The sequence below is a fragment of the Grus americana genome, chromosome 1 (assembly GCF_028858705.1).
Source record: "Grus americana isolate bGruAme1 chromosome 1, bGruAme1.mat, whole genome shotgun sequence".
Taxonomy (NCBI): domain Eukaryota; kingdom Metazoa; phylum Chordata; class Aves; order Gruiformes; family Gruidae; genus Grus; species Grus americana.
The window spans coordinates 185,409,252-185,424,896 of NC_072852.1; the positions used below are offsets into that span (position 1 = coordinate 185,409,252).

The window sequence follows — 15,645 nt, forward strand, 5'->3', positions numbered from 1 at the left end:
CAGAAAAGTATATTTATGCTCTATTTTCTTCATCGAAAGTACATGCTTTCTCCTTAAAAAACTGCATTCTGTTTTTCCTGAATATACCCAAAGAAGATGAGCAAGAAATCAATTACTTTTCCAAAGAGTATTAGAAATACACACATGAATCTACACACAAACTACGGTAAATAGTCTTTGGAAGTTCTACACTTGCCAATATCACCTCTTTGAAACCAGAACAAAAGCCTTCTTTTTCCCCCCTTAAAAGTAATGCAAGCATATGACAACTTGTACACAGCTTTGTGTACAGAAGGGGGCAGCAATTTACACCTTGAACAAATAAGAGTCATTTATTTCATACAGACCAAGTCCCATGAAAGAGCAAAGATTTCATCATTAATCTTGAACACAAACCAGCATGACATTCCACCTCTCAGCATGAAAATGCAATGGGAAGCATTGGAGAATAAAGGACAGAATAAGAAAGAAGCCAGGAACACACAAAATATCAGAAGTCCATAGCATATCACAAAATAATACTTCTGGGATAAATCAAAACCAAAGGCGAAATCTAGCGTATCCTCCAGTACATATTTTTTAGATGCTCCATTATAACAGGTAAGCACTAAAGCAACAAAGAATAGCCATTTTGTGACCTGGAAGATGAAATCCTTTCCTCAGGCTGTGCTGTGAACACAACCTAAAATCAGACGAGAAAAATATTTTCTATGGTAGCTGTAGTTTTTGCATATGTCCTTTTCACAACTATAAACCCTTTGAACTTTAAAGAATAAAAATAGAACACATTACGTTGTATGGCCTGAATCATTTCCTCTTTCTACATTTCCTTAAAAGCCTTAAAATAACAGGACAAAGTCTGGTTCCTTCAGTGTTTCCACATATGTAAAATTTAAAGTCTCACATTCAAATCCACAACACCAGAGTGTATTTTTATTGCTGTATTTCTGCTTTTTTACTGCTGTGTTTGCTCTTTTCTATTTTATCAATGAATTAGACTAAAACCAGAACGTGAAACATTTTTATCAAAACCAGAAAAAAATGTGGCTTTAGGACTTGCATCAGAAGTGTGCATTCAGTAGCTACTAAATGTTGTATAACTGAATATTCAACTAACATACGTCTGACAGTTCACCTCTAGAGGAATGAAACAAGGTACTACATGAATTGACTGGGAGCCGAGTATGCTATATAGAATGTCCAGCTGTAATTCCAACAGCCACTCGAGAATCATGCATTAATTTTCTGGTGATAAATTCAGAAATGTATTTTGCTGAAAAATATTTTTTTGAAATTTAAAATGTTTAGACTGTAATTTAAATGGCTGAATGAGATTCAATTTAGTGATGCATTAAAAAGAAGTATCATTCACTAACAACTGCACAGTTTCTGTAAGGTATTTGTTTTATGGCTAAGTACCTGTTCAGTGATTTATTATTTCTATTTATTTACTCTACATCAATTTTTAATTTATGATATTAAAAATATAACATTATGAGATATAATGTTATAAGACTAAGTCTAAAAATCCCCCCTCTTTGGAGGGGAAGTAATAGAAATATATGAATTTTTTTTTCCCCTTTTATTTTGGGCAAAGCAATGGCAACATTCTATTGCCTTGTGAAACAAAGTGCTTAATTTGTAGCAGTCATTGTAACATGTGTTTTACATTGTGCTGTTTATTTTCTAAAAGATCTTGTATGTAGGAAAAAAAGAAGTTTAGGAGAGAAAACAAGTAGGGTAACTTCTGTTTCACTCCCTTTAGCAGCTATAGCAATAGAAGCCTCCAATCTGACCATTTTTCATGGCTCACAGTGCTAATCATGTTCTTGGCAATTCTAAGATGAAAAATCTATGTTTCCTGCTTTTCATGCCAATTTGGACTCATATTTTGTTAGTATTTCTCAAATAAAAAATTGGAAGGAATTTGTAAAGAAAAATTATGAGGTCATGCAAAAAAAAAAAAGAAAAAAAAAGAAATCCTAGAAACAAAAACATCACAGTACACAAACACTAGTGATGTGCTTAAAAGACTATTTTCGCTGGGGAAGAAAAGGAGCAACTTGCTGGAAAACTGTTATAACGTCACTTTGCATACTGCTATTTTTTTCCCCCTGAAACTCTGGGGGGAGAAAATGTTTTATTTTAAACAATTTAAACCAAAAGATCCCTAACTACAGTCCACAAAGAACTAGCTGGCTGCTGCTGCTTATTTGCTGTTGCTTAACTGCATTAAGAGACAACTTAAAAACAAACCTTTCCTAATCAGGACGAGTTTCCTTTGTCAGCAATTTGCCTGTGTGGAATTGCATATAATGAGAAATCCGTATAACGATGTCAGATATCACAAATGAGACAGGAATTGTTCTGTGAGCCAACTGTTAGTATAGAAGATGATTTATGTGCTCAGAAGGTTTGAGAATCCTTGGTTTAGGTAAATTTGATTCTCATGTCACAACATAAAAGCTTTTAGAGGTGTTTTTCTGTGAAATTAATATAAAGAGTTAGGCCTTTTCACACTATTCAAGCCCTTAAATTAACTTCAGAATTTTCAAAAGTAAACTTTTTATATATATATATAAATCTCTAAGAATTCATTTCTTCACAGAGTCTGAAGAAAAACAGTGCTATTGCTTCAGACCAAGGATAAGTGCCCCACTACTTATTTTTGTGCCTGCAGAAATTACTGGAAAATAAAAATGAAACACAGGACAAATAAAAGCCTCCTTAATTCTAGAAATGGACTTTGGACAATACGGTGTCTCTCTCAAAAAATCAGAAAGACACTTTTTGAACCCAGGTAGAAAAATCTGCTAAATTTACAGCATTATCAAACTTCTCATAGCCTTCATTGCTGAATTACTGTGTGAATGAATACATTTAACGTTTGTTCTGTCATTACATTATCCTGTCATTTCACTATGCAAAGCCCCTGATATGTTATTACATATTTTAAGAAAAACAAATGCATTCTTAAAATTTATCAGATGTATAGCACAGCTACATCCAATCATTTTTTTATACATTGCTTCCTGTAAAAACTTTTGAGATTATGTACATTGTACATAGGAAATACCTATACGTATAGGTACACATGTGGATCTCACATAGACTCGTCTACACAGGAATTTACAGTGAACAACGAGCTCACAAGCAGTCATTTATTTGCCTTAGCAATAATGTTTGATATCATCAAAAAAACTCTCTATAAAAACCCTCTGCCCTTTGAACTTGATCAAACCCTGGTGAAACGAACGGAAAGTTTCACACTTCAGCAGGAAATACTTCAAATCCTTCACCTGGATTTTATTTCTGTAAGAATTACAGATCCCTCTGAAAGAAAGATGTTTACTGAGTAACTAATTTCATTGTCAGTTCTTCTCATGTGTCTTCAAAAAGTCGTCTGCTTTTATTCAGTGCAGCCATACCAATTAAAGGTAGGATGTTGATAAAACATTAGCCATGTTTTTAACCAAATAATTGTCTAATTTTGCTGGTGAGTACCCAATACTCTGTTGCATGCAACAAAACAAGGGTTAGGGTGTGCCCATCCTCAAGCAGGTTTGTCAAGTTGTAAAAGCTATTTTCCTGGGATGATTTAAAAATAGGTTTACAGTGACAAGTGCAGAGAGCAGTATGCAGGCTAGCTGGATACACTCAGGTCTGGCTCAGAAACTACACACCTATCTTCACATACTACTATACAGAAGGTAATAGGTGCTGCTGGAAATCCAGGTGTATTAATATGAATATAACATTGCATTGATGACGCTATGTGGCTTTGGAACCCAAATCTGCTTGCATCTATCCATGTTAAAGCGTAAGAAAAGGGCATAAGTCATCTGCCTGACTCCATCTATGCAGACACAGTTTCAGCGCCTGCGCCTTTATCAGCTGAAGCCACACAGGGGGAAGGAAAAGCAGTGGGATCCTGTCTGGGGAGGTTCTCGACTGTGCAGGAAAACATAAAATGGACTGGTTTTCTTTTTTTTCATAATCAGTAATATTGTTCTTTTCTATTTTCTCTCACTTTTTGTCTGTTTCAACCCTTCAACCTCACCACCCATTTCTGTCAGTGTCTCTCTCCCCCCACATGCCACTGTACTTCCAAATCAGCTGCCACTGCCATTTCTTCCTTTGGAGGTCTCCATGCTGCCTGGGAAAAATTTAAGTAAGCAAAGGGATGGAAGAAAGAGACCAATATATTGCATTAAATCTGATGCTAATGTTCCCCTGCAGCGTTGCCAATTATCACTTACAACTGTAAATCCAGTGATATTTGGTGTATTTTGCCTCACAAGGTCATGGGAGACTCTTGACTTCATATTTTATTTCAGAGTGTTTTCATTCCTCAAGGTTATGAAGAAAACCTTACATGTGTGATCCCTACTGTGAAAAGCTAGCAAATTAATTCATTCGACTTTTTAATCTTGTAATTTTTCAGTTTATGTCATGAGGTTAGAGTGTATCAAGATCTAAGACTGACAATTTTTTCCAAACATGTACTGAGTGACCACTGGCTATGGGAGATGACTGTTAAGCATGACAGAGCTTGGGGTTTGCAAGAAAAACTCTAGTGCTGTGAGAAAGCCTGAAGCACTGCGGATGAAATCAAAGGGAAAAACCCCAAATGTACAGCAGCCCCACTGCACCATGTTTACCATACCCTGAGACAACTGACAACTCCAAAACCTTCATTCCCTTATTATTCTGCATTCCAACCTTCCTGGAGCTATCACTACTACTTCTATGTTAATCTTTTTAAATACAAACTTTACATTTTACTCAGTAAAAACACTCACTCTGCCCTTACTTTTTCAATTACTGTAAACTTCTTCCTCCGACTCATGAAAAATGCAGCTACAACAATAAGCTCCTTGCCACTTCCTTCAAAGCCCACAGACACCCTTATGACTCCTCCAGTTCTTCCTTCTTGTCATTTTACCCCATGACTACCATTCTCGGGCAACTACGTCAACTGCCCATGCATTTCACAAACAGTGTTAATGCACGCTTCGGCCCAAATTCATACTTAAAGCCACATCTGCACTAAGACACAACATAAATAAATTAGCAACAATTAGGCGGGTGGAAGAACATTACTGTCTGTTTGTAATGGCACCTATGAATAATGAAGTTAATATTCATTGAATGTAATATGTACATATTACATTTAAACACCAGCCCTTTTATATTTCTAGGATGCAACATTTTTCAACACAGAACTTTATCCTCTAATCTCTACTGCAACACAGTCCCACCAACTGTAATTGTCATACTGAACAGAAATGTAAAAAAAAAAAGGGGGGGGGGGCACAGAATTTATAAAATTGTTTAAAATTTCATGTGTTAGGCATCAGGAAAAATATACATGTAAGAGGATATTAGGCAATCTTGACACAAGAAACACATCAAAAAAACAGAAGAAAGATTAAGCCTATGGAACATGAGAAATAATTTTTAAAAAATTCCCCAGAAACATAAAATCCATTATGTATTCTCAATACAATAAAGAAACTGTCTACCATAATAATAAAAAAATAGTGTTGATAATGGAGAATTCCATTATAAGATTAAATAGCATATGAACAAACAAAAAAAGGGAAAGACAAAAGGTCTTCCGGAGGCATTCAACATGCATGAATTACAAGTGGTCACCACTCTGACCTAAAGGCAGGAAACATACTTCAAAAGGGAAAAAAAATCCGAAAAGGAGAAGACATAAAAGACAAAGTTTTCTTTATGACACTCAGTCATGCCAAATCACAGAATGAGTTGTCAATTCTCTGTGGCTAGAAGAAAGACCACTGTGTTAAATGATTCTCCTTACATTTTGTTTAAATTATCTCTCTTTCACATTCACAACAAAGTCAATAAAATCGAAGGAAAGCAGTGTCAGGGCTAGTTTATATGTAATAACATTATACTATCTATATTGCCGCATGGTATCCCCTCTATTTAGACTTTCAATAAGAAGAGATTTTAGATGAGTATTCTAACAGAGAGAATAAAAAATGTTCTATAATGACCAGAAAACTTTGCTATCTTTTATTCTTTTAACCCATATCTGTGACTATCAGTGATTTTAAAAGCTGTGGCTGTATATGAACATATCTGCAGCTTTAAAATCACTGAGAGAGAGAGAACATACACAAAGAATCAACCTCTTTGTGTTATATTTTGGATTATAGTTAAAGCACGGTCATCATCAGATAGTTTACTTACCTGGTACAGCATGATAGGTTCTATGCTGTATCCCAGTATATCAGCAAACTCCTTAGCAATAACTGTTTTGCCACAGCCCTAAAAAGTTAAAAAATAAGAACTAGATTACATTCTAAGGAACTTGGGGAAGGAAGGAGAAAAGAAATGTAATTTCTTACTTTTCCTCCAATTAAACACATATCTTTAACCATATGGGATTGCATCATCTCTGCCAACAGTCGATCATGGCTGGAAGTCCTTACGAAAGTATCTGATTGAGGATGCTTTTTTAACAGCCTGGTCCCAGCTGGAACCTAAAAGGAAAAATAATAATTAGGAAAAAAAAAAAAAAGCAAAGCTAAATAAGCTATACTGTGATACCTTTAGGCTTTGTGTGGACTGCGTTACGCTTCTCCAAAACTACGGTAATATTTTGCTGATGATTGTCATCCATCAAAGCCAAATCTTTCACTTGAAAACATTAAATCATATAATTTCCAATAGACAACCTCCTTCACCCACTCCTCATAAAAAAAATAAGAAAATATGAACCAATTCAATTACAGCATTGGGGTCCACAAAGAACTTGAGTATGTTTGTGCTAGAGACAAAATATCAAAATGACCAATATTTGTCGCTCAGAGAAATGTGGGAGAGAAACAGCAATTTGCATTGTGAAAATCTGAAGGAGCTACTTTGACAAGAACTTTGGAGAGTTTCAATTGCTCCCCATATTAAGGTAGTTGTTCTATTTCCCATTCTAGGCTGGGAATGGTTTCATCTGCAAACTCCTTATACCCTGCTGTTCCCAATGAGACATTCTGCAGACATCTTTTCAGAAGGCATCACCTACAGTCAAATGAAAGCAAAAATCTTCCCCTCAGAAAAGAGTTGAATGAGGTCCCTACAGACTCACCTTTTTCTGATAAATTCCCATTTGCTGCTGTTCCACTTTTCACTTTGTCATGGTACAAACCCTCTGAGGATACTCCTCACCACTGTTAATATGATCTCTCTCTGACTCCCACTAATTCACCTTCTTTACAGATTCTCTAGACTCTCCAAATTCAACATTAACTTCAAATTCTAGGATCAGCATCTGTTTCCTGAATAAGGCCTTGTTTCACCACCTAGCAGGTCATAAACTTCATTGGAAGAAACTCAAACTAATCACATTTGATGTGATGATTACTTTTGTTCCATTTTCCCAACATCCTGTGTCGGAACATTACCAAGCACTCATTAGATTTTATTTGAAGTGTAGACAGACTATTGTTTTTATTAAAAGAAAAAGGGAAAGCAGCACCAAGAGCATCACAAGTACTCTCTGTTATTCTAATACAATTAAAAAAATATGAAATTTAGAGACTTTTCTTTCATCCATTCGTTAGCACTGCTTTTAACACAAGAAACTTAAATGAATCATGTAGGAAAGTATGAGTTTATCTAGAAATAAAATCTTGTGCATTCATAATCTAATATTCCAGTATCTAAATGTTTTCCTAATAAGAATCATGTGTTACACGTCCAAAAAATATTCAATGCAAATGAGTTTTAGTCTGAAGTGAAAGTGTCAAATTCTCGATGAGATGAAAACAAGTTAATGATATCTAAAACCATATATAGTTTGATGAATATATAAATTCATACCTGGAATGTCACTTCTTTTTCACCAATCTGAATAGTTACATCCGCCTTGAAGGGTTTGTTTCCATGTACACTTTCTACTTTTGTAATCCTTCTGGGAAGCAAGTGTCTTTCTGAATCTTGAAGCTCAAAACGCTGTAGAATTAAGGGGAAATTAATTATTAAATACAGTTTTCTGGTTTATAAAACAGTTCTGAAAACAGGGCCAGAAGCGTATTGAAGATATGGAGTTGGAACTAAATAACATTTAAGGTCCCTTCCAACCCAAACCATTCCATGATTCTATGATTAATTGCTTGTGGAGGTCCCTTCCAACCTGGTATTCTATGATTCTGTGATTCTTGAAATCAATATACTTTACTTCAACTTTCACTTCACATATCTAAGTTGACATTATCAATGGCTTATATATTTTACACTTAAAACCAAAGCAAAAAGATCGTATACCATCTACTTATTCTGACTGTAGTGACAGATGTAAAGTGAAAATGTCATATGGTGACTTTGCCAAGTTTTAGCCTGACAGACTGAAATAATAAGAGAAACGGATGATAGCCTTTAGCATGTGTAATAATAGATCACCTATCTCTGCAGGTCATTATAACCAATTGTGGATTTAAACATCTGGCTACCAATAAAAATAACCATCAAACATTATGTTTACTTAGCTCCACAGCCTTATCATACAATGAAAATTGAGGACAACCTGTATAAATTAAGCCTTCAGCATGTTCTGGGTATATCAAGGGCAAAAACCAGGACATTTGTCTTCCCAATCCTCTTTTGAGCATTATACTCTTTATTTTATGCTGTATATAGAAAGCATGAAAACCATTTTAAAAATCCTGTAATAAGTCTATTTTGTTGGGAAAGGGGAAGTCATATCAGGGGGCTTTATGCACAAAAAAGCCACTAACTGAAATTACTGAACTCATAGTCATTTTATTCAACAGAGTGAAAGCTGAGTAAACAAGAGAAAAAGGAATATTATCCAACTCCTCAGAATTCTTAGAAAAACGTGGGTTTTTTTAAACAGAAGTCACTAATGTAAAATAATTCTTTAAAAGCATGTTTGTTTTATTACTACTAAGATTCACAGCATCGCCTATTAAAGTTTAGAAAGAAAACTGAGATGCATTCATATAAATGCTTTGGCTCTTCATCATTTTGTAAATTCCCATTCTGGAACAAGGGCTTACAAAAATCTCATGTTTAAACAGGAATTTAAGATAAAAGTACTTTAGTAAAGGGCTGCACCAAATTATATTCTTATTGTAACAGCTGAGTCTACTTCAGATACCATTAAATGCTTAAACAACAACAGAGGAGAGGAATGCCTACTGAGTAGTATCTCAAACTATGATTCTAAGGAATGCTTCAACTACGATTCTGTGAAATGAACTACAGATGTTCTTGCCTTATTGTTCATTAGTAAATTGTAATATTCTTACTAAATTAATGGCATTTTGGATAGGGCCAAAGCTGTTCATACACAAAATTGCAAACTGCTTGTACACTAAAATCCCTTAATCCGATACCAACAAAAGAAAACTGTGAGCAAGCAAGATTATCTGCACCAGCAGCCTCTGTATCAAACAAGGAAGATTTGGAGACAGCAGCAGACCTTATACACAAAGGTCTTGGGAATCTAAAATTTCTAATGTGTTTTTTTCATTTGTTTTTTTGGTGGTGTTTTTTTTTTTTTCTTAAAATGTTGTTATGGGTTCTGTGCTAGCCTTTTAGATCCCAAATCACAACAGTGAAAGAAGACTATCTATCTCCGTGCAGATCCTTACTGAATTTATACAACTTGAATTCATTTAACTGAATTTGTACAATTCAAATTAATCACATATAAGCATGGAGATGCTGCTGAACTGGATAATTTAGTAATTAAACAAGTTACCACACTTATACCTGGACAGAAGCAGCAAACAAGGGAACTGTTTGTGGCTTTCAGAGTAAGACAGATCTCTCTGATGCAGTTCTTCATTTAGAATTATGACAGCCATATACAGAATCAGAAAGTGGCATGAAATGGATTTACAACACATTAAACATATTTCTGCCCAGGGAAGTGGTTGAGTCACCATCCCTGGAGGTATTTAAAAGATGCGTAGATGTGGTGCTTAGGGATATGGTTTAGTGGTGGACTTGGCAGTGCTAGGTTAACGGTTGGATTTGATGCTTAAAGGTCTTTTCCAACCAAAACGATTCTGTGATTCTGCCTGAGCCAGAAGCAAGCTCCTCTATACAAAGTCCAAGTTGATAGCTGTAAAGGAAAAAAAATATTTGTGGCTTGGAAGGACAACTATTGAGAACATTCAGTATCACAAAGTTTGGGAGATACCTGGTGAGCCAGAAGTGGGCAGATTCATTGCCTCAGATTCAAGAAGGAAAAAAGAAAAGACTGGCCACCAAAAACAAAGGAAGAGGTTTGGCAGTCCAAACTGTCTGCATGCCAGAAACACTTGAGAAAAGGCAAACTGTAAAAATTAGAAAAAAGGAAGAAGAGGAGGTCTGGCCATTTGGAAGTATCTAATGATCAGTAATGTCTCAGCATGGAAACTGCAAAGAATATGCTGGTGATCCAGCTGGTCAAAGGAACAGAGAGCTTAAATGAGATGTATTTGCAGATAACCACTTATGCTGAACCCACAAGACAGCTAAGTGATCCAAAAGAGGCATCCAAAGGCAACTGATCTTTCTTAAAAATTCTCTGCGTGGGAAGGAAGAGAATTTTTAAGGAACAAGAGGACTGAACTGTTTCACAAGAAGCAAAATAAGAACTGCAAGTGCAAGACAGAACAGACAGATGAAGTCCTAAAGGACAGATTCCACTACAATGGTATGTATTGGCACTAAGAATGTTCACTAATGCAAAACTCCAAATACTATAGATTATTTTGGGGGAAATAAAAAGAGAATCAAATTCTTCCTTAGACCAAAATTTGCAACAGAAATATCTTAGAAGTGAACAGGATTGCCTAGACAAGAAAGAAGATTCCGGTTTTCTGAACTATTTGCCCACTCTCTATGAGATAGTGCCTATATAGTCTGAGGATTCCCTACCGTGAGGCAGGGAAACAGTTTTCGAGGAGATCAGGTAAGATTACAGTGAGTGTGCAAATAACACAAAAATGAGTCAAAGGGAACAGACAAGCTTTTATCTGATATAAGATCAAGACAATAAACACAGAATTAATCAAGGCATGAAAAAAAATGAAGAAAAATTCCAGAAGGGTCTTAGAGTGAAGTTAAATACCCAGATGGTAGGCTAAAAGGGACTTGCTTATTTATTAAGACAAAGCTGATCTATATGTTGTTTCTAAAATCTGATGGGAAGATTCTCTGGATTAGAAGGTAAAAATAAACACAGTGGGTGTTTCCAATACTGGGAAAAAAAGGCACACAAAAGGCATGTGAGAATTAAAAAAGCAAATCCAAAATCTCTGATGAATCTGAAGTAGAATACTAAAAGCTCATGGAACAATGAAGAAATACGTAAAGAACACTTGAAGTCTCTTATGAGCCACCAAACTCAGCCTAAATGAAGATGACCATTTTATAAATGTCTATCAATAGTATACAGGAATGAAAACTTACTGCTTAAGCTTACTGTTTGGGAATGTTTAACTGGAATCTGTTTTCCTTGAAAGCAGCAATTTCTCTGTATCTAAATCTTCTAGAGAAAAAGCTTAAATAAATTTTTACTTCATTTTTGCAATCATATTTCAAATGTTCACCTGTCAGTCAAAATAATTTGTCATGCCAATATTTCATGCAAATATAGAATAATTTTAAAGGCCAGAATTCAAACCAAGTAATATTTTCCTTTGCAAGATCTCCTAAGTTTAAGATCTTTAAGAATCGGAATAGAAATTGATACAGTTTCCAAAGTGCAGAAACTTCAAATAAGGGTACACACAGACACTCATTCTCAAGTTTATTTTGGTACTTCTGTCCTGTCTGTTGCAAGCTAATGAACTAATCAATGCTGCAAATTGCAGCCTTTGTACAAATGTTCTGTATGATAAGCAACTCTCACAATCGCTGATGATGCTGGACTAGCGTGCAATCCACAAACACTTTTTTTGATGCTAACTAGTTTGACACAAAGAACTACATTTGTATCAAATGAAAAAGTTGGTTGATAGACAGAGTTAAGCCTAAGACAGGTTTTAACTCCAACTAGATCCACTCAGCAAGAGGCACATTAGGAAAAGATTTACCCAAGTTGAAGATAATGTTTGAGAAGACAGTGCCTGGACAACATGATCTCTTCAAGAAATATGCACAGGGTCTAACAGCTGCCAAAACCAGCTGTTTAGCCTAACCACTGGCTACCTCATTTCTCAGCTCCGACAGCTGCCTGGAAGGGAAGACATCCTGCAATTAAGATACGTTATCAGCTAGATTACTACTTCCCCACATCTGTCTCCAAGTCCAATGCCTAAACTTTACATTTTAGTGTATGAAATTTATTTTCTTTAAATGTTAGCTGATGTTAAAAAGTAATTCAATTTACACAAATTAACCCATCATTTGCAAATACACTTCAAGTATTTATTTTTTCAACTCTCAATACCTCCCAGTTAAGATTAGTATTTCCTAACTGTATTCTGTTACACAGAGAAAAGCATTTAGTAGGAAATATTAGCAGGACACTCAATGGAAGTCTGTAGGATAGTAGAGTAAAGAAATCACCTTGCTTCTACCAGACTCCTCTGCCTCACATTTCTTATGGAATGAAAAAAAAATAATTTCTTATCCACATTTAATAAAGTACTGATGCTGCCATTACTAAAATATCATTATAAACAGAAGTTCCTCAGTTCAAACAGTTATTTTCTGTATTTCTTAAGGTTCATTCTTTAACAATATTTGTTGTGTGCAAATAGAATAAAATTTCAAATAAGATTATATGTACTTGTTGACATAATGGGACAAGTTTGTATAAGTAGTGATGAGGAAGAGTATCAAAGAAAAAAAAGGAAAATTAACACAGAAAAATGTAAACGATAAGGAGGTATGTAAAGCAGACCATCATTGAGAAAGAAGATTTTACTAGTCAAATCAATCTGTCTTACACTGGAAGCAAAAGCATGCACAACAGATGAAATTAAATAAAAGAAATGGAAAATGGAGGAAGCTGATGGTACTGAACATAAAGACCTTCACCATCTAGAATTGACAGGGGAAACAAAAAGATTTAAAATAAAGGCATATTAAGAACAGAAGTGACTGTTACTGCTCTGCTAACAGATAGAAGTCTACTTCCACCCAGACCATGGCTCTTATGGGCAACTTCAATCACCCTGACATGTGGTGGAAAGGCAACACGGTGGGACACGATCAGTCTAGATTTCTAAGGCTGCCTGGAATAACATCTCAACACAGGCAGTGCACTGTCTCGGAGGGATGATGCAAAGATGGCTCCTGTTATTCACAAACAAGGGGGAATTGATTGTGGATGTGGCAATGGTAGCCTTGGCTGTAGCAACCATGAAATAACAGAGTTCAAAATCCTGAGGGGGAGTGATGAGGGCAAGTAACAGACTACAGATCCTGGATTTCAGGTCAGATAGGGCTATTCAGAGAAGCGCCTCCCACAGGAGGCAGCTTTGAAGGTGCATGAAAGCTAGCAGGTCACTCAGGACAACCTCCTTCAAATGCAAGAATTGCCCATTCCAAAAATTCAGGAAGACAAATAGGAGACCAGCCCAGCTAAACAGGGAATACAGGATTGAGCTCCAATTTCAAAAGACTGTATATGGGAGGTGTCAGCAGGGATGGGCTACAAACATTTCCCTGACATGTAGGCTTGGTTTTAGGAAAAACAAAAATTCACTGGCTACAAAGTTGGTTACTTCCAAATACGCACGTACAAATAATTTCAAATCTTCAGGACTCAAAGAGTTGGGTAAGATGCTCTAGGTCACGAACACTAATTTTCAACAACATATATAACTCCTACAACATATGCAAAAATGAAAGAAAGTCGGCACTGTGATGAAGTTTTAAAAGCATAAATGGAATAACCCAGCATAATTATAGGCTTTATAAGCTGTTATTAAACATAGACAAAACAACAAAACAGATCTGACCAACGACAAGCAACAAAAGGCTAACGCTGATCAAAACCAAAGATTAATATAATCTATAATTATACTATACTGAATGCATTTTGTGCATGTGATCTCTATTGCCATTTTAGTATCTCCTCTTTAAAGGCAAATGCCAGAGGTACTTTTTAAGCATTTGACTACCTTAACCATATAAGCAGCTACTTTCAAGTTAATTAACCACTTATATGATGAGGGTTTTTCTGTAGTCTTGAAGGGAGGTCTAAACATTCTACAGAACATACAGGTTTCACCTTTCACTATAATGATAGCTACTAGTTTATGAAGTTTGGGATTTTTTTAAATATTGTTTTAGCATCAGCAGTTATGCAGCCATTTAGTTTACTTAAGATTTCTTTTTTTTCTACAGAAGTAGAGAAATAACATTAGTCAGGAGAACTACTGTCATAATCCATCACTCCCAGGAATTATAATATATATGTGCAATACTTACTTTTAACGCATCTTTGACTGCAGTCCTGCCTTCCTTTCCAAGGAAAACATTATAGGGGTAAAGTCGGTCAATAACATTCTGGACTGACATCATAGGAAAAGAATCCTAATTCAAATTAAAAAAAAAAATTGATTGGCTCATCCTATCATCAGCTATTAATCTGAAAAAATCCTATACAGTGCTGCACTTAAAACTGTAAGGGCAATATACAAATAACCGCTAGATGCAGTATTCAACCAAATGTCAAAACAGGCATTTCTCAGGTGCAATTCGTTATAATATAAATGTCAAAAGTAGAATAGGTATCTCAGTCATTCACTGTAGCTTCCATTTATGCACAGGAAAGAAAGTAATTTTTAGGACATAGTTTTTCTAAAGACATCTAAGGTTAGGAGAGACAAATCCCACCATAGGTAACCAAATTTCATAGTACTACTAGAAAAGAATCAGTATGACAAGAAATCTATATTGCAATAATGATCTACTCATTTGCAGCAATTTCTAGTATTTAATTTTTATTCTATTACATGGTACAGATTCTACTTAGCAAATCAATTCCTTGAAATTTCTGAACAGTTTGATCCAAACTGTTTTGTTTTGAAATGAGTTACTAAATATGCTTACACTTTCTACACAAAATTGAAAACAATGGTGTGAGTTTTTTTACTGTCTCCTTGTTAGTTGTGAGTACTAAATCTTTTGTCAGTTGCTGCCTGAACTAGACAAAGATTTAATTATTTTGCTGCAGTAATAGAGAAGGAAATGGAAGTGCATTTATGAATGCTCAAGAAACATATGCATAAAGCTTTTCATGGTGCAAAAGCGTGTTTCAAAAACCCTGAAGTAATGCTTGATTGTTTTAAAAAAAAGACTTGCACATCTTTAAGGACTACTTGTGTGTAACAGTAGTGAAAAACAGTCAGTGGACTGACACTACTTTTTTAAGCCTTCATCAAACTAAGTAAAAAGTAATATAGTTCAAATAAAATCAACCGGTTTTCAGTTAATACACTTGGATTTACATAGGCACCCAACTGAAAGAAGAGTTGCTTAGAAATGAAATTAGGAGATGCATATTTTATGAAATGCATAATTCAATTCATACTTATAATCAGCAATACTATTTATAATGTTCCATATTAAAAAAAAAAGATCAGTAAAAATAAACCATTTAAGGCAGTGTAGTAAATGTACTGCTGAAAGGATCAGGGAGCC

General features: G+C 35.2%; 1 protein-coding gene across 3 annotated transcripts in view; it reads right to left on the minus strand.

The window, feature by feature from the left end:
• Positions 1-15,645, minus strand: part of VWA8 (von Willebrand factor A domain containing 8) — a 194,232-nt gene that overhangs the window by 138,802 nt on the left and 39,785 nt on the right. For all 3 annotated transcript variants that reach the window (XM_054814621.1, XM_054814612.1, XM_054814630.1), the window contains exons 9-12: positions 14,431-14,535; positions 7,855-7,986; positions 6,384-6,518; positions 6,226-6,303 (exon numbers count right to left, since the gene is read on the minus strand). In XM_054814621.1, the coding sequence (XP_054670596.1) occupies positions 6,226-6,303; positions 6,384-6,518; positions 7,855-7,986; positions 14,431-14,535 (450 nt within the window). The remainder of the gene's footprint in view (positions 1-6,225; positions 6,304-6,383; positions 6,519-7,854; positions 7,987-14,430; positions 14,536-15,645) is intronic.